At 38.6% G+C, this 19562-nt stretch overlaps 1 protein-coding gene across 1 annotated transcript in view; it reads right to left on the bottom strand.

The window, feature by feature from the left end:
- LOC129003862 (rab11 family-interacting protein 4A) overlaps positions 1-19562 on the bottom strand; it is a 186501-nt gene that overhangs the window by 35167 nt on the left and 131772 nt on the right. The window contains exon 8 of the mRNA XM_054432188.1: positions 16742-16859. Coding sequence (XP_054288163.1) covers positions 16742-16859 — 118 coding nt within the window. The remainder of the gene's footprint in view (positions 1-16741; positions 16860-19562) is intronic.

The raw sequence follows: 19562 nt of genomic DNA, 5'->3' as shown, positions 1-19562 counted from the left end.
AGCCACCCGCATTCGTAGTTAAGACAGTCGGTACAATGGTGTTTTTTCATAGAAAAGTGCAAGTTTCTGCTGCTGCTTTCATTGTGATGGCAACGATTATTAATAAAAAGCAACAGAAAAAGCGACGTAAACATCGTTGGTGGGTCAAAAAGATTTATCAAAATCGGTTTCAATATGGGAACAGACTCCTAGAAGACGTGAGGTTCGAAGAAGAAGTGACACATTTCTTGCGAATGTCCAAGGAAGATTTTGAACATTTAGTTACATTGATAGAGCCTGACGTGAAAAAAAACGCGATACCTACATGCGAAGTGCTATTACCACCAAGGAAAGATTAGCTGTTACTCTGAGATTCTTAGCTACTGGAGACTCATTTACAAGTTTGCAATACCTCTATCGTATATCCAAACAACGGATATCTGTGATTATTCCAGAAGTATGTGATGCCCTGATTGGAGCCCTAAGGGACTACATAAAGGTAAGCAAACATTTTACTACAAGTCTTCTCTCTTAAACTTATTGTAATACTCTCGGTGCTTAGAGTCCCAAAGCAAACGTTTGCTTTCGTAGCACTTCACTAGATCTCTTATTCTCGCATGAGTATCCATGGTGACAGTTTCGCGTGGAATGGTTTGCAGAGAACAGTTGTGTCTGGTACGGTGCGAGGCAGACAGCGCAGGTCTCCATTTAACGCACAGCTCGGGGTGAGGCACCTTTGAGCACTGCTCTGAGACCGACTAGTACACGGCTCGCCACACATCGTGCGGCGCGAGCGCCGCACAGGTGCTCGCAACGAGCAACCCCGGTATCCACAGTCCGAGGCAAAGCCGAGCATTCGCATCGAGGCATTCGCAGCGAGCTGCCTCGCACTGTGGATACCCGGCTTAACGCTGTGTGTAGTAGGAGGCAATGAGGAGTCTGCGAGAATACGTAATATCCCTGTTATCAGAGAATTTGGGAGCTCCTAGAATATTTCGAGAATTCGACATCCTAAAAACACAATTTTAGAATCATCACTAATTTCTTAAATAAACCACTCACATTAATTTGAATTAAATTAGTTACAAGGGATTGCTCGGAAAAACGGTGTAAAGGCACTGCTCCGAAGAGAATACGACAATAAGTTACTGCTCCGAAATCGTGACTGATCCCGATACGATGAGTGCGTATGTCCATGTCCAGGCACCACCATAAGACACGGTAACAGCAGAAGAGTTACAGCTCCGAAACTTCTTTATCTGAATGGCACTGTGGATCTAAGGAAAAAATGTGCAATGTCGTACACTCACTTTGAAGATGTTTTTCGGACCAATGCTTTGGATCCAACAACCGATTCTGGGATTGAAATGAACGACAGTGATCAAAATCTTTACATTTAACCACTGTATTTCAACACTAAACCAACTAACCTACAGCCAGAAGTCATACACTTTATCATTGTTCGTGCTGAATAACACGTCAACCAAATCAAAATCCTCGCCCATCCACAACGATTGTAATATTGGATAAGCGCGAAGATTGGATAGAATTGAAGGTTCTCTTGAAATAAGATTCAATTTTTGGAGAGTTGATATTGTTTTTTTTAGCTTTATCATGTCTTGATTCACTATTCAAAGTAATAAGATATCCTCCAGGTTATAATATACTTCATGAGCCCTAAATTTATCCACCAACTACTACCGATGATATGTGGAACAGAATGACTGATTATAATATAACTCTTCGAATTCCGAAAAAAAAACGGCGAGAGTCCTGGCTTTTGAAATGCACCAGTAAATCGAGGATATATGAGTAGTTTTGGATTAAAAATACAGCGAATATACAATTAAATTCGCAGACACAAAGGTATTTGTCTAGGATCCTCCGATATATATTCTACTCTAGCTAGCTTAACTACTCAAGCAATTTTGTTTAGACCTTTGCAAACGAACAAGATTTACCAATTTTCAGGCCTATAACAATTAAAACTAGAGTCGAAATAAGTTACCAATCTATTGATAGACACGTATCCAACTTGAATACAATGAATTTTTTGAAGGTTTTTATATAGACTATGACTAGCATCTCGGACTTATGAACAAGAGTAATTGGTTACCAGACATGTGTTTAAACAATTTGGGTAGTTTTGAAAAACTTTTCCTTAAAGCGTTTAGTGCCTCTGTTACAAATGCCACTGGCGTTGATCCCAACAAAAAACTCTGGTACGCTAATTAAATAGTTCGATTCAACAATCGACATCTTGCCTCAGCTCGCAAGCCTCACCAAAAATCATTGATACGTCTCAGCGCAGTCGGAGGTGAATTGTTGAATTTCACTGCGGATGACCATCTAATTGGCCTTTTCCTCCGATTTAGGAAAACCAAGAGAAAGAAGACGACCTGGATAGTTGATGACGAGAGTAAAAACTCAACACTTTCTTCAACTACTTAATAAGTGATGTCGCTAGTTTCAAACTACGCGACACTGCGATGACATGGCTAAATGTTGATCTAGACAGTAATTCCTTCGTGAAATTCAAATTTACTGAAGTGCCACGACATGTTGGAAATATAAGGACAAAGTGTAAAGCTTATGGAAATTTCTTACATGAAGACCGCTTGCGCAAAGTCTACATGGTTTCGAAGGATAAGGTGTACGAGGATAACGTATCTCGTATTAGTAATTAATTTACAGTAATAACACCATATTTCCATAAGCATTCTTCGACCATTTCGTAAGCTGTGTAGGCCTACTTAAAAAAATTGCGAAGAAATTAATCAGTTCATCGGTGAACATTACTGAACGCCAGACAAATTAAGATGTGATAAGTTCTCGAAGCGAACATTATATAGTAATTTTTAAGTTATTTGAGAATTTCTTTTTTTTTTACTTTAAAATGCTCTGCTATAAAGCCACAAAAGTATGTGATCACTGTATTGTACAATTAGTAGCTCCACTGTATAACCTTAACAGTTAACACGCATAAGTCTACTGGCTGTGCATAATAAGATGAGTCATTTCACATAGCTTCAGTATTCACACAGTAAACAAACAACGAGGAACGCATTACTTAACCTCTTGTGTGAGGTTATGTTTGTCAACAGGTATTTCGTTTGAAGTGGTTTTTTGTCCTTGTACTGTACAGTACACTAATTGATAGAAATGATACATTTAAATGTCATGCTACTTTACTCGTATTGTTGGCTATTTTTCATGATTTATGCTAACTGTAGGGAAAGTCCAATGTTCATTTTGTACTAAAATTATCTTTGCTGCACTCTAAAGACTGTTCGTAAATATTTATCTCGGATGTAACAAAAGAATTTAAAAGCAAAAATTATGCATTTTCCGATTTAAAATGGCTACCATAGAGCATAACCAAAAGTAAAAATGATTAAATAACTAAGCTATCCAAAATGCACTACTATTTCCACAAAAAACATTTTTAGATTACATTTATAAAGTTAAAAGACAAATAAATATGACAAACCCGTTACATAGTTGAAACTAAACCTAGTTTTAACCTAACCAACCTTACCATCGAGATCCTGAACGGTTGCTTAAACCTACATCTCAACATTTCTATTCCATTTGTGTTTATTTTTGGCAAATTTTATTTTGGCGAATTTAATCTATGACAGGACAAAGCTGGGTTTAATGCTCACCTGGTGAAAAGGTCACCGGTTCGATCCCGAGAAAAGTTAGTAGCTTTTAGATTGTCCGAAAGTGGACTTGATGGCTGTCCTTCAATGGATAATGGTTCTAGCTAAGAAACAGGATGGTCTTATACACAACACAATGCACCTCACATCATTCTACACATATCCTTCACTCAAATTTGGGTTAAAATGCGCCCCATCTCAACTGGCGATGATGAGGGTATATATTAGGCTACTGACATTTCCACGTCAATCAGTAAAAAGTCAGTTATCACAATGTTTCTAGATTCTAGATCCTGAAACGTCGTTTTTTACAAATCGTGAAGGAAAATGGACGCAATAACTACTCACACAACATTTATATTTCAATACTCAACCGGTGACACAACCGGCGTCTCAATGCCTGCGGTAGGTGTGTATTTCATCAACACCCTCCACCGCGGTCTACGGCCACGTGTAGTCATTTACACAGGAGGTCCAGCAATCAACATGTGTGCTTCATGCTTCACTGAGTGTGTGACCAGTTGGTTGAGTTGTTGAGTGCACACAGTGTCAAAACAGCTGCATTTGCAGAGTTGCGCAACACGTGTCGTATGCAATAGACCATCCGCTTATCTCAGGTTCAAGGTTCTATTGATAATGGCGGAAAAACATTTAAAAACGATTCGTTTTAGTTTGTGTTCAATTAGTCGCTTAAATGTATTAACACATTAAAGAGTGTCAACTCTTTGTACTGTGTATGATGGCTGTCATTGATTGTAATTTGATTAATTATAAATTAGTTTAACAACTATCAGGAAAGACAAAGCTAAATTATACAATATTGGACTCAATTTTGGGGAAAAATTTATCCACAGATAGCTTAGGGCCCCCAACTGATCTTTTGCAAATTCGTATAGCGTTAGGGCTTTTCAATTATATAGTCTCGATTTTTCAAAATATTGTTTCCTGACAATATCTTCGCCGTACATGGGTTACTGGTGTATCAAAGACTGAAGATGCAATTTTCAATTTTCTAGTGAATTTAATACTACTACATAATAAGTACATGTGTAAAAACTAGATTGGTAACACAATCCCTCAATATATCATGTAAACTTATTTTTTTATCAGGTATGCCAACATTTAATATTCATAGCATATAAATTTATCTGAAGTGAAAATAAGCTTCGCATGAATGGATACTTGTGAATCATAAATTCATTAACGAATGGTGGTATAATTTTGCTTCTAAAATAATTTCGTTCAATGGAAGTTTTATAATTAGCCTATTGTGTCATTCTTAAAAGAAAATATTTTATGCCATGCGTTATTACCATGTATAAAATAGATGCTAGGGAAAAAAATCATTTGAAACAAGAGTAGTTAATTGTTATTTTAGCAAGCGTCTAAACGACGAACAGCTATCGCAAACAAAGACAATATTATCATGTAAACAGCGACAAGGACACTTTACCTAATGATTCCTTATTGAAACTTATTCAACCTACAAAGCTATTATCGTCAACCCAAGAGGAAATGAAAACAAAGAAATCGACCAATCCTTGTGATTTCAGTTGTTAAAAGAAATGATGGACGTGTGTAACTTACTCGTATAATGTAGTATACTACTTTATTGTATAGGGGTAGGTAGATAAGATGGAATACAGCTGGTTGCTCGACTAATGAAATTAATGATGCAGCATGGCAACATTGAAAAAACCAACCCATATCTACAGCATATCTACATATAAGTATATCTACATTCGACACACACGTGATCCGGTTAATTCTTAATGAGACTTGTAGTTGTAGATCATAGTTTAAATAATTAGCCAATAAACAGAACACGGCTTGAGTAACAGGACGTTGTGAAGTAAATGATCTTTATCTCGGTTATTAAGCGTGCATAGTTTTGAAGTTCACATGAAATGGAGATAGTTTTTCTGACGGTTCTTGAGAGATAACATTGTAGCAACGTCGTCAGGTAAAAGATAATCTATACAAGATAAAAGTATAATATCCAATTATAAGTTACAAATACAAATAAGAGTGACGCAAAGCAACATTGTGTGTAAAAAATCCAATGTAGATTCGAGATTCCTAATGTGTTTGAGGAATTTGCCATTTTAGTTCGCTGCGAGTGTTAAGTACTGTGTCTATTTTTGTTTAGTTCGTCCGTTTTAATTCACTCTTTATTCACATTCAAAAGCGGTATTATTATTACCTGATAGCATTCCTTAACACTTTTTCACACATTTTTAACACTTTCATACCAACTATAAAAGATCTTACGTTTTGATCTGCCATTGTACAAAATGCTGTTACCACGTTCGCACTTTGTGTTTTTAAGAGGAAATACTGTACGGTACATTTAAAAATATACCCTAGTTAGGTAGAGATATTGCAATTGATCATCTAGCCATAACAATTTCAATTTGAAAACTAATTTCTATGTTATTGAGCGGGGCTATGGTTGTTGAGTACGTTTGCCTTATGTGAATAAAATTGGACTCAGTAAAGAAATATTTCAAATTAGACCTACTTCGGCTATTACTATCACAATACCATAAACGACTTATTAGCATTATCAATTTTCCACATATCAAAATCTACTCTCCTTATAAAAATACAAAAACATGTTGAAGACCCCCTCCCCACATAATTCATTAAATTTTAACGAATTGACCACTTGAGCTCATTGCACCTAGTGTTGTGGGAAACATCAAACCTCTGTGGTGTATCATATTCCAAAACACATGACACTTGACACTTTGACGCACTTGACGATTGTGACACTTCGCGTACACTGGTGGAGGTAGACTCAACACTGAGCCAGGCCTAGCCGCTGTCCGTCGCACTCGCACTAACAACGCCCCCCTCCATACTACAGGGCGGGTCTGTCTGTAGCACTGCCATTCATAACACCAGCAACACTGATTCACTGTACTTTTGGGAATTTGAGACAATTGATCTCCCCAAGATGAGTGAGCTATTGAAACTAGCCCTGTACTACGGTGACGTATATATGAGAAACGATCAATATGAACAGAAATTATTCGTTTTATTTACCTTTAGTGCGGGTACGAACCACCACCCCAACCACATTTGAAAAGTGTAAAAGTTTGAAATTGTTAGGTATTGGAAGATAGTTGGTATTTTGGGAAGTTTGAATCTGTTCTGTCGAGGTTTATTTTCAAACTAAGCTGACATCTACCCTTCTGTATACATCAATAATCCCTAAAGGTAAAAGTAGTTGGAAATTTCATACGTCGAGTAAATACAGTAGGCTACGTCACGTCACATATCCGAAGTATACAGCAATTCAATGTTTTTAGGGCAATTTCTTTCTAGCTGCGCCCGTAGGGCGAGAGCCGTATCCATTGAGTGTTTACTGAATAATCTATATGAAGAAGCTGTTAACTTAATGTAATATGTATTGATGAGTACAGTAGTGACAGTTAACTCAATAATGTGTGAGAAACCCATAATTTCTTGTTATTTGTGTATACCATCTAGAGGGTTTAATAAAAGTAAAATATCCTTCATACCGTTAAAACTTACTATTATTTCGTTTTTTAATTAATACACATATTGGGGAAACGAAAGTAAATTAAATACTGTAGATCATGAGTGATTGCACTGTAACCTTATGAAGCTAACGCACACACACGATAGAGCTAATTTAGAAAATGACTATGCGAATTCGATTAAACAAATCCAGTAATTTACTACACATCATTGGACAGCTGTTTTGTGAACTAATGTGCATCAGTTGAAAGTTCAAGGATATGAGAAAGAGCAACAAACCTCCAAATTATATTTATTCTTCCCAACATCAAACATAATCACGAAACAAATATATCGTAGAATTAATATGCAATGACGACGATTTAAGTATACAGTAGTACTCAGTTTCTTAAACACTACCCTTTTAAGTGAAAGTGTGAGATTGAGTTGCTTAACTGTTGGATTGGACGTAGTAAAGAATCCATACTATTGTGGTACCCAGAAAATTTCACTTAAAATCTAAAACAATGTCACTATCTCATCTGGTAGCTTTCACATTGGTTACGACTGAGTTGAAATCTGTGATGCAACAAAGGTGAAGTACAAAGTACAATACGAACTTAATGACCTAACATATGATTACACGAAAAAGTCTTCCATTTCTTGTGTGTCATCAACGCACAAGACGACGACGTCATCAAAAGAAAGGAGGGTCACGACTAGAACACCGGCGAAGTCTTCCCTAGTATCCTAGGTATGTAACTTGTATCCTCTATGGTTTCTCCTGCATTGTTCTTTGTTAGGAATCTTAATGATTGGTTGATAAATTAACTTGACTAGTTTCACTAATTTATTTCATAGTGAAAACACAAACTTAACATTCTATAGAAAGAAAAATCCGTAATGTCAAAGTAAATAGAATCATTCATAGTTTCCAAGACCTAAGGATCGTTCACTTCATTGTACTGCTTTATAACACTAACCAATAATCACACTAACTGTCAAACAAGTTAAAATGATTCCCACATTTTATAATTATGTCCGTTGAGCTTTACACCCATTAAAATAATTTCTGCTTCTTATAATTGTGAAATATTCAATATCCAACCAGCAGAGTCAAGGTCGTGAGTCACATATCTGTATTATCAGTGCATGAGCGGCATTGTCAAGGTCACACGACGTCCTTGAAGGTGTACAAAGCCCGGGCACAGACCCGCCAACCGGTTCCGACTGTGGCGAACCGACAAAACCGCCAAACTCTGGTGTCTCCTTTCATCTTCAGCCGACAAACAGTGGTCAGGAGTAGGACTACGATGTCCTTTCGGAAGTACCAAAGTTATTAGAATTTGACTAAACTTTGCGGGCGTAAGAAAGGAGAAAACTCCTACGCCGCAACCCAAAAACCCTTTACTTGTTAGGAATATTAAAGCCCCAAAATTCAAACTGGAATTTTCAATTCAAACTGGAGCCTGGATGGAGGGCTACAACTAATTCCCTGTAAAGCACAAAATCAGACGTTGACGAGATAATTAAATAACCGATTTTTTTTATATTGTCATCACCGTATGTGTTATCATAGGAAAGAGTTAAAACCAGTAGACGAAAGTATTACCTGGTTAAGAAGAAGATTAATTATTCAATCAAATTGCAAGGGCTTCAAATTTCAATTTTTAAAAGTTGCAATGATAAGATTTTAAAACCACGACAAACTCCAAGCAAATTAAATAATAGGGTATATAAATATGAGGGCTGCTCATTCTGAGAGCACCAAGTTTATCCAACAAGTTGAGGAGAGCTGTTAGGCAAATCACTGCAAACTATCACGAATACTAATCCATTATACTAAAAGTATTAACCTTGATCCAAACGATCAAAATGTATTCTTTTGTATGCAAAATTGGAGCATGTTCGTTTTGAAATTTTGGAGAGGCGGTGAGTAGAAATTGATGTCCTAATCAGCTATTACTTATTCATGAGTTTTATTTTAAATGAATCCCGGACGCACATAAAATGAGTTAATTGAACGCCAGATCAACAAACAGGTGAACAAACGAAATTGTATGCAATCATCGGGACTAATACATGAGATAAGAGTCGAAAGATGTTAATATATGAATTCAGAGTGCAGAAATTTTGTTTTATAAATCATCAGATTCAGCTCTTTGTTTAAGTATATGAATTCCACTATTCCAGGTTCTACTCAGGCATCCATGAAAACCGAGGGAACTTTGGCTTCTGTTACGCCAACGAGTGCCACGTAACCTTTCAACAATCCGGTAAAAGTAAACGAGATCGTACGTCTTCTCAGGTTTTGGCGGGTAACAGGATGAAACTGTAGTGGCTTGAAATGGCGATTATATATACATAATCATCTCGCAAGTAGTATTGTTGAGTGTACTAAATAATGTTCGCGTTCTTGTGGCAAACAAAAAATGATAGTAATAATATAAACACGGTTTACTTAGAGGGTATATTGTAGTACACCCTTCATTAAATACGTAAAAATTATTAAGTCAAAAGTCATATAGCACACAACACTTTTAAAAGTAGAATAACGTTTCCCCTAAACAATTTCGAAATTCTGCAGCGACGAGTAAAAATGTATTTTCAATTTCAATTTTCAAAAGTGGCAATGATAATATTTCAAAACCATGATGAATTCCAACCAAAATTAATATGACTCTAGAAGATTCAATAAACAAATCAAATCAACAATTGATTACTACTGTGATACTGAAGTTCTCTTTATGGTCAAAGATACAGAGGTAAAAACTGTGAGAAGTCTACAAATTGTGTAACAGTTGTTAAAACTAGAAGAAATAACCATAGTTTACCAAACATATGTTTTGATAACCTAATCTTTAGTACTGTAGTTAATACAATTCCACAAGGTTGAAAGTTGTTAGAAAATCTTCAAACTTCTTCTACCTAATTGACAAATGTATATTTACAACGGAAAAATCTACGAAACAACAGCGAAATACAACAAGATTTATCCAAACGATCAGATCCAGATAAGCAATCAGCGAGTTTTCTACATCAGAATCACTTTCTAACGCATCTGGAACACCTTGCACACGTTATACGCTCTGGAATGACCTTCAATCGACCATCATGCTATCATGCCGATTCATTCCGTGAACTTATCAAAACGAGAGCGCCAGGTTCTCGCGCTGACCCCGAAATCGGACGAAACTCAAAATGACCACGGGAACTGGCGACCTTTCACCAAACGTCGTCCATAACTGGAATTGTGAGAGACTTTCCACAGATGTGATTCGTGCACTCGAGTTGCAAAATGCTAATTTTCGGAACGTCGAGTTGATCTACAGTCGATGGAGTTATACGCAAATATTTTACGGGAATCTCTTTTCTCTGGGACGTTCCAGAGATGACTTAAAGGTAAGCTGTGTTCGAAGGATTTGAGTAAAATGTTAGGTAAGGAATTATCATATATTTTAGCTCATAATGCCCCTTTAGAGTATTAATTACCAACAAAGTTTCAAGTGTCAAAGCGACATTTGTAAGGTAAGAGGTGGTTGGCTCTAATAACACAAATTACAACACTACTTAAACAAGTAAAACATTCTTTGGGTTCCTTAACTTAATATACTAGTGAAATTATGTCCCGACGAGAAGAAATTTACGTTTATAACCTTAAAGGGCGATTACCATCAACTAATACAACCTACACAAAAATTTATAGACGTGCATCTATAAACATAGCACCTTGTTCTCTACATATACTAATCCCATATAAAAAGTGTGTTGTTGAAATTCACTTATTTTAAACTACCAAACAGACCAGACCGTATAATGAACTCCATTTCAAAAGTTAAATCTACTACTAGTACTATCTACTATCTACTACTATCTACTACTACTATCTACTACTACTAGTAGGTTCCATTTCACACAGTTGAAGTCTGTCCATCCTGGATTCCCGTGAGCGAATCAGCTGATTAGAAAGTAGTTCGCATTGTTGCGACGAACGCGGAATCTTCGGCGATCGGCTGTGAAATAGGTGAAATTGCAAAACTTCCGATGTGACCTGAACAATAGCTACAGAGGACTATCACAGACTGCTATAGTCAATGTAATACCGCGCTATAAAACAAACAAACTTAATCTTGGTTGGATTCATCTTCTGAAGATGACAGCGCCGTTGGATAGGTGATCGTAGATAGTAGTTAGTAGACAACATTTCTAAGGCGTTTCTCCAATACCAATACATCTTCGGGACAAATTACAATTCAAATTTTGATTACTGCAACGTATCATAACTTAAACGTCTGCCAAATCAACGTAGCGGTCATCTCATTGCTCTGGGCGTCTTCATTGTTTCATGATCGGTCAAACACATACGTATAGGCTGATATCACCCCTGAGTAGGCTACAAGTAACCTACTTCCACCACAATTTACCGAGAATAACAATGACATAACTATGACTATGACATTGCAAAATCCATCAAATAAACTGATTCAGGACAAAAACTACGTCGAAAATCGCTCTTCGTGTGGAAAGTGCGGTAACGTAGACTCGCTCATGACATAACTACTGATACTGTATACAGTAGACATTCTTCATGTAGTAAATTGTTAAATGTTTTGATAGTTTTCTGCATTGCTCTATGGTGGCATAGGCATTTAAAAAGGTATATTTGGTGAGCAAAACTGCCCACATCTGGGATTTCTTAAATACATTATTACGAGTTTCCACATTTTATACAAGAATTCGGAAGACTGAAAAAGCAGAGATCACATGCGCGCTTATTATCGTTTATCTGTGCTGTTTACCATAGCTTTAGGGCGGCGCATGTTCGTGTACAACACGCCAATTGCAACCGTGTTGCCGTGTCGTGAGGTTAGTGTGTGCACACTGTAGTAGACCCAACACGCGAAACGCGACAACCTGTGGCATTTGTCCATTAGCAATTATGTAAATACACACATGATCACAATATTCAAGGTCGAATATATCAACGTGTAGCAATTTAACTGATGAAATGTTGATGCGAAACGCATTTAAATTAAATGTGGACATTTCGTAGATAGCGAAAAGCGGGAAATCGGATTGAAAGTTCGGAACTGTAATGAACCGATTCGTCTTCTGAACTTTCAAATTGACAGCTCGATCAGCAACTTATAAAAAGCAGATCAAACCAGCCATGCATCTTTCTCTCTCGCACTCGCTGAGGCTGAGTATCGCTCCATCTCTCTCGCTCGTGTAGCAATTCCCATTAACCCGGTTCGTCAGATCTGATGTGTTCTACGAGGCGCCTCTCACCGCTTAAGGAATTAAATACTGGTTTAGGTAATTATAACATTTCTCCAAAATAGCTCGGTGCTCAAGTTAATAATAGCAAGATTGAGTTTTCTTTACAAGATTGGCCTCTACACACACTATAAATTGACTTGGGTTTTTCTGTCTTATTGTAACTAAAATCTCATGAACCGTTTTGACTAAAATGTTCTATCGTTAACGTTAGTGCCACCGTGTTGTAAAGATATTTACAAATACCACCGCCGCAGCAAACCTGCCGACTAAGCAAATTTCCATTTGTCTGAATTGATTTTCAGTTAAATATATTTTAATAATTTTAGGTTTAACGAGTACCTAGGTTTGCTGCTACAAGGAAACTAATAAAGTGTGTTTTTGAGTAAAATAATGATAGCTTAGTACAAAATAAATAAATTTGCCAAGTTTAATCAAAATATATCCATAAACAAGCAAACTACAACATTTGACAATATTCTCCATAAGAATAACATGGGAATTTTTAAATTAAAATTTTTTAAATTTTCTCCGTTACTAATAATCGAAAAAAAATACTTTTGTATACTAAATCATTTGTTTTTTTAAGCTCTTTAAAAAGGTCTAAAGAGAAATCGGGAAATTTTGTGTTTTGAGGGTCGCGAACTCATTCAAGTTTATCCCGCTTTACACCTTTGAACCAAATTTCATCAAAATCGGACAAAAATTACTCAAGTTATCGCGTTCACGGACGTATATATATATATATATATATATATATAAATTTGAACGAATGGTGTTTTTGGCCTCTGGGGACATCAAAATGAAAAAGTAAATCGGTCCCGGGTCTAGGTCTTACCGTGCCACCTACGGTAATAGCTACTTCCCTATAGGGAAATTCGCTAAAAGTTCTCGGAGTTTAAAGAAGAGACATTATTGCTATGAGGTTTTTATTTCTTACAGTTACTCTTGTTAATTCATATCATTATTGAAAAACTGTCCAGTAATAGCCAAGGACATAAAATCAAGAAAATGCCGTTTGACACCGTATACCGTTTGACACAAACACACTCACTCTTGTGCTATATGTGGCTATACTGACACAATAAATTAGTGCAATCAAAGTTCATTAGACATCATACATAAGATATTCTGGTTATTACGCGCTATCACTCATTTTACTGAGTTGCTATGCCCAATGCTATGACTTAATCGTGTCCATGACTTATCTTAGAACTTTCCTCTCCATAAATGCTGAATCGGTTCACAGTCCGGGATATATTACGACAGTAGAAGCACTGCGGTGGTGTGCAAATTGCATTCCAGTCCTGGGTGATAGCTAACGTCCTTGCTGAGGTGAAAGGAATGGTGACCTTGAACAGCTGATAACAGGGCTCAGCAGTGGTTATGGTTGACTGGTTGCTCGCATTAACAAAGCCAGTGAGCAAAGAGTACCGTGACTACCTCAACATTGAGCAGCGAGCAATCAGCTTCACAACTACTTAAATTTTATGGATGAGCATTGATTTTAATCACGTCTACTTGGATCGGTAAGTAAGGGATTTTCTATTTAATTTATTTTCAATCACGTCAAAATCAAGCAGCGGGATTCACATTCCGGTGAACATTGATAAGAGAGCCTTTATTTGAGTGATAAGTGGGGTCTTTATCAACCCCCTCAACGCAGGGAAGTGAGCTTCACAACCCCTCAACACAGGGAAGTGAGCTTCACAACCCCTCAACACAGGGAAGTGAGCTTCACAACCCCTCAACACAGGGAAGTGAGCTTCACAACCCCTCAACTTAGGGAAGTGAGCTTCACAACCCCTCAACGCAGGGAAGTGAGCTTCACAACCCCTCAACTTAGGGAAGTGAGCTTCACAACCCCTCAACTTAGGGAAGTGAGCTTCACAACCCCTCAACACAGGGAAGTGAGCTTCACAACCCCTCAACTTAGGGAAGTGAGCTTCACAACCCCTCAACGCAGGGAAGTGAGCTTCACAACCCCTCAACACAGGGAAGTGAGCTTCACAACCCCTCAACTTAGGGAAGTGAGCTTCACAACCCCTCAACTTAGGGAAGTGAGCTTCACAACCCCTCAACACAGGGAAGTGAGCTTCACAACCCCTCAACACAGGGAAGTGAGCTTCACAACCCCTCAACACAGGGAAGTGAGCTTCACAACCCCTCAACACAGGGAAGTGAGCTTCACAACCCCTCAACTTAGGGAAGTGAGCTTCACAACCCCTCAACACAGGGAAGTGAGCTTCACAACCCCTCAACACAGGGAAGTGAGCTTCACAACCCCTCAACACAGGGAAGTGAGCTTCACAACCCCTCAACTTAGGGAAGTGAGCTTCACAACCCCTCAAAACAGAGCCTGATAATTAATAAACCAAACTCAACCCAATCAAAACCAGAGAAATGAGCATTAAAACCCCCTCAAAACAGAGAAGTGGTCATCACAACCGCCTCAACATAGAGAAAAGAGCATCACAACCACCTCAAATCAGGGAAGTGAGCATCACAACCACCTCAAAAAAGAGCATCACAACCACCTCAAAACAGAGAAGTGATCATCACAACCACCTCAACATAGAGAAAAGAGCATCACAACCACCTCAAAACAGAGGAGTGAGCAACCCAACCACCTCAACACAAAGAAGTGAGCATCACAACCCCCTGAAACTGAGAATCACAGAGTAGTGAATATCACACCCTGGTAAACATTGAAAATTAAAAAGTGAAAATCACAACACTAAGTAGGGAATTGGGCATCACAGCTTCCTTAGAAGGAGAAGTGAGAATTACAACCCCTATTAACATAATGAAGTGAGCAACAGAACCCCCTCAAAATGGAGGATAACAAATTTTACCTCTTGTGTGGTTGAAGAAATATAGTAAAATTTAGAGTAGGGTTACATTTTGTCTGAAACTTAACTTTTTTGTACGGTTTAGTTAGTAGAAAAGCTAAGCAATAAGTGCACACTCAACCATCGTCATCTTAAATTGCACCTCAAGCTCCGTACTAAATGAATTCATGATAAAATGTATAGTTTTGCAAGGGACCCATTTAATAAACTATGTGCAGCTTCCAGTATTAACCGCGAGACCAAGACCGCAAGACAGCAATTTGCATCGTAATGTAAGCAATTAATTGTCAAGAGGTTTAGTGTTAATTGTTGTTCATTAAAACAGTCTGGGTCGAGTCAGCGACATTGTTATTGTAGGAAAATAATGAACTTGTGGGTAAATGCAAAATGCTTCAAGCGTTAAAACAGTATTGACCATTAAATATAGATAGCTATCTTGCATTATACAATAGTCACTAAATTAAATCAAAACAATGACATTGGTTATGTAATATTCAACAGGGAGTGAAGGGGTTTGCTAAGTGAGATTTCTAATGTGATCCCCAAAGTCACATTCACTTTCACTACAAGCCTTCCACTTTTCTTGCCCTCAGCGTCCTCTACTTTCCAGTAATCCTTACTGCACTCTACTTAGTGATAGTAAAGTTTGAAATATGTAAATGTCTCATGAATCAATATAATTTGTAAAACATTGCATGATTACGAGATTTGGAATTCTAATTTATGATTCTAGCAAAAGATAAAACTGGTCTTAGTCAGTAACAAGGCTTGACAAGACTTTCTTTGAAGCATATTCGGCCTAAATAATTCTTATGTTATTGTAGAACGCATTGCTACTTAACGGTACGTCGACTCTTTTATGTTTAACAGGTTTCATTTTATTATCATTTTTTTATTCTTCATTTATTCTTCTTATTTTATTCTTTGTTTATGCTTTGGCCGTTGTTTTATGATTATCTTTATTCTCTTGCTCTTTTCAAGGCTTAAACTCTTTGACCGTGAACTTTGAACACCTTAAAGTCATGCATCTATCTTATTGCCCAAGTGCATGTTAAATATAATTAATTTGTTCAACGTTTTAAAGGCTTGATGTGGGTGGGGATTGTAGTATTATCCAGGTCAGGAGAAAATCATATTCAGTAGTGTGTTCATATAGACTTAAAATAAAACTATTTTGAATTTAAAAGTTTGAATCCCAGTTTTATAGAGATTTTGATTCCCGAAATAAAAAATCAAATTGTCTTAGTCTATTAAATAGATACTGTATTTTTCATTCAAAATACTATACTTTTTTTGTCCTAAGATGCTATGCAGGAGTTCGGGATTTTTTTTAAAAAGGAGTTGCGGCATTATCACTTGGATAAAAATTTGTGACTTGGTGGGATTTGAACCCCGGACCTCAGTGACGGAAGTCCCGAGCTCTAACCACCAGACCAGCTATTATACTATACTAATGGCAATACAAACATTTTTCTGGTCACCTACCTTATGGTTGAGATCAAGAACGTCTTCCTCCAGTGACACATCAGAGTATATGTCGTCCCCAGTGTCACAGGTGGAGCTACGACCACTGCTGTTGAAGCTGGAACTCCGGTATAACTGACTGTAACACACACAGTACCACTGTTAGGTTGTGTAGGTCATAAGCTGAGATCAAGAACGTCTTCCTCCAGTGACACATCAGAGTATATGTCGTCCCCAGTGTCACAGGTGGAGCTACGACCACTGCTGTTGAAGCTGGAACTCCGGTATAACTGACTGTAACACACACAGTACCACTGTTAGGTTGTGTAGGTCATAAGTTGAGATCAAGAACGTCTTCCTCCAGTGACACATCAGAGTATATGTCGTCCCCAGTGTCACAGGTGGAGCTATGACCACTGCTGTTGAAGCTGGAACTCCGGTATAACTGACTGTAACACACACAGTACCACTGTTAGGTTGTGTAGGTCATAAGCTGAGATCAAGAACGTCTTCCTCCAGTGACACATCAGAGTATATGTCGTCCCCAGTGTCACAGGTGGAGCTACGACCACTGCTGTTGAAGCTGGAACTCCGGTACAACTGACTGTAACACACACAGTACCACTGTTAGGTTGTGTAGGTCATAAGTTAAGATCAAGAACATCTTCCTCCAGTGACACATAAGAGTATATGTCGTCCCCAGTGTCACAAGTGGAGCTACGACCACTGCTGTTGAAGCTGGAACTCCGGTATAACTGACTGTAACACACACAGTACCACTGTTAGGTTGTGTAGGTCATAAGTTAAGATCAAGAACATCTTCCTCCAGTGACACATAAGAGTATATGTCGTCCCCAGTGTCACAAGTGGAGCTACGACCACTGCTGTTGAAGCTGGAACTCCGGTATAACTGGCTGTAACAGACACAGTACCACTGTTAGGTTGTGTAGGTCATAAGTTGAGATCAAGAACGTCTTCCTCCAGTGACACATCAGAGTATATGTCGTCCCCAGTGTCACAAGTGAAGCTACGACCACTGCTGTTGAAGCTGGGACTCCGGTATAACTGACTGTAACAGACACAGTACCACTGTTAGGTTGTGTAGGTCATAAGTTGAGATCAAGAACTTCTTCCTCCAGTGACACATCAGAGTATATGTCGTCCCCAGTGTCACAGGTGGAGCTACGACCACTGCTGTTGAAGCTGGAACTCCGGTATAACTGGCTGTAAAACACACGGTACCACTGTTAGGTTGTGTAGGTCATAAGTTGAGATCAAGAACGTCTTCCTCCAGTGACACATCAGAGTAAATGTCGTCCCCAGTGTCACAAGTGGAGCTACGACCACTGCTGTTGAAGCTGGAACTCCGGTATAACTGACTGTAACACACACAGTACCACTGTTAGGTTGTGTAGGTCATAAGTTAAGATCAAGAACATCTTCCTCCAGTGACACATCAGAGTATATGTCGTCCCCAGTGTCAGAGGTGGAGCTACGACCACTGCTGTTGAAGCTGGAACTCCGGTATAACTGACTGTAACACACACAGTACCACTGTTAGGTTGTGTAGGTCATAAGTTGAGATCAAGAACGTCTTCCTCCAGTGACACATCAGAGTATATGTCGTCTCCAGTGTCACAGGTGGAGCTACGACCACTGCTGTTGAAGCTGGAACTCCGGTATAACTGACTGTAACACACACAGTACCACTGTTAGGTTGTGTAGGTCATAAGTTGAGATCAAGAACGTCTTCCTCCAGTGACACATCAGAGTATATGTCGTCTCCAGTGTCACAGGTGGAGCTACGACCACTGCTGTTGAAGCTGGAACTCCGGTATAACTGACTGTAACACACACAGTACCACTGTTAGGTTGTGTAGGTCATAAGTTGAGATCAAGAACATCTTCCTCCAGTAACACTTCAGAGTATATGTAGTCTCCAGTGTCACAGGTGGAGCTACGACCACTGCTGTTGAAGCTGGAACTCCGGTATAACTGACTGTAACACACACATTACCACTGTTAGGTTGTGTAGGTCATAAGTTGAGATCAAGAACGTCTTCCTCCAGTGACACATCAGAGTATATGTCGTCCCCAGTGTCACAAGTGGAGCTACGACCACTGCTGTTGAAGCTGGAACTCCGGTATAACTGGCTGTAAAACACACGGTACCACTGTTAGATTGTGTAGGTCATAAGTTGAGATCAAGAACGTCTTCCTCCAGTGACACATCAGAGTATATGTCGTCCCCAGTGTCACAGGTGGAGCTACGACCACTGCTGTTGAAGCTGGAACTCCGGTATAACTGGCTGTAAAACACACGGTACCACTGTTAGATTGTGTAGGTCATAAGTTGAGATCAAGAACGTCTTCCTCCAGTGACACATCAGAGTATATGTCGTCCCCAGTGTCACAGGTGGAGCTACGACCACTGCTGTTGAAGCTGGAACTCCGGTATAACTGACTGTAACACACACAGTACCACTGTTAGGTTGTGTAGGTCATAAGTTGAGATCAAGAACGTCTTCCTCCAGTGACACATCAGAGTATATGTCGTCCCCATTGTCACAGGTGGAGCTACGACCACTGCTGTTGAAGCTGGAACTCCGGTATAACTGACTGTAACACACACAGTACCACTGTTAGGTTGTGTAGGTCATAAGTTGAGATCAAGAACGTCTTCCTCCAGTGACACATCAGAGTATATGTCGTCCCCAGTGTCACAAGTGGAGCTACGACCACTGCTGTTGAAGCTGGAACTCCGGTATAACTGGCTGTAAAACACACGGTACCACTGTTAGATTGTGTAGGTCATAAGTTGAGATCAAGAACGTCTTCCTCC

Source organism: Macrosteles quadrilineatus, unplaced genomic scaffold (assembly GCF_028750875.1).
Source record: "Macrosteles quadrilineatus isolate MER2022 unplaced genomic scaffold, UCM_ALF_1.0 Scaffold_9__3_contigs__length_116548681, whole genome shotgun sequence".
Lineage (NCBI taxonomy): Eukaryota > Metazoa > Arthropoda > Insecta > Hemiptera > Cicadellidae > Macrosteles > Macrosteles quadrilineatus.
Note: the sequence above shows the minus strand (reverse complement) of the source record. Positions and strands in the feature narration are given on the sequence as shown.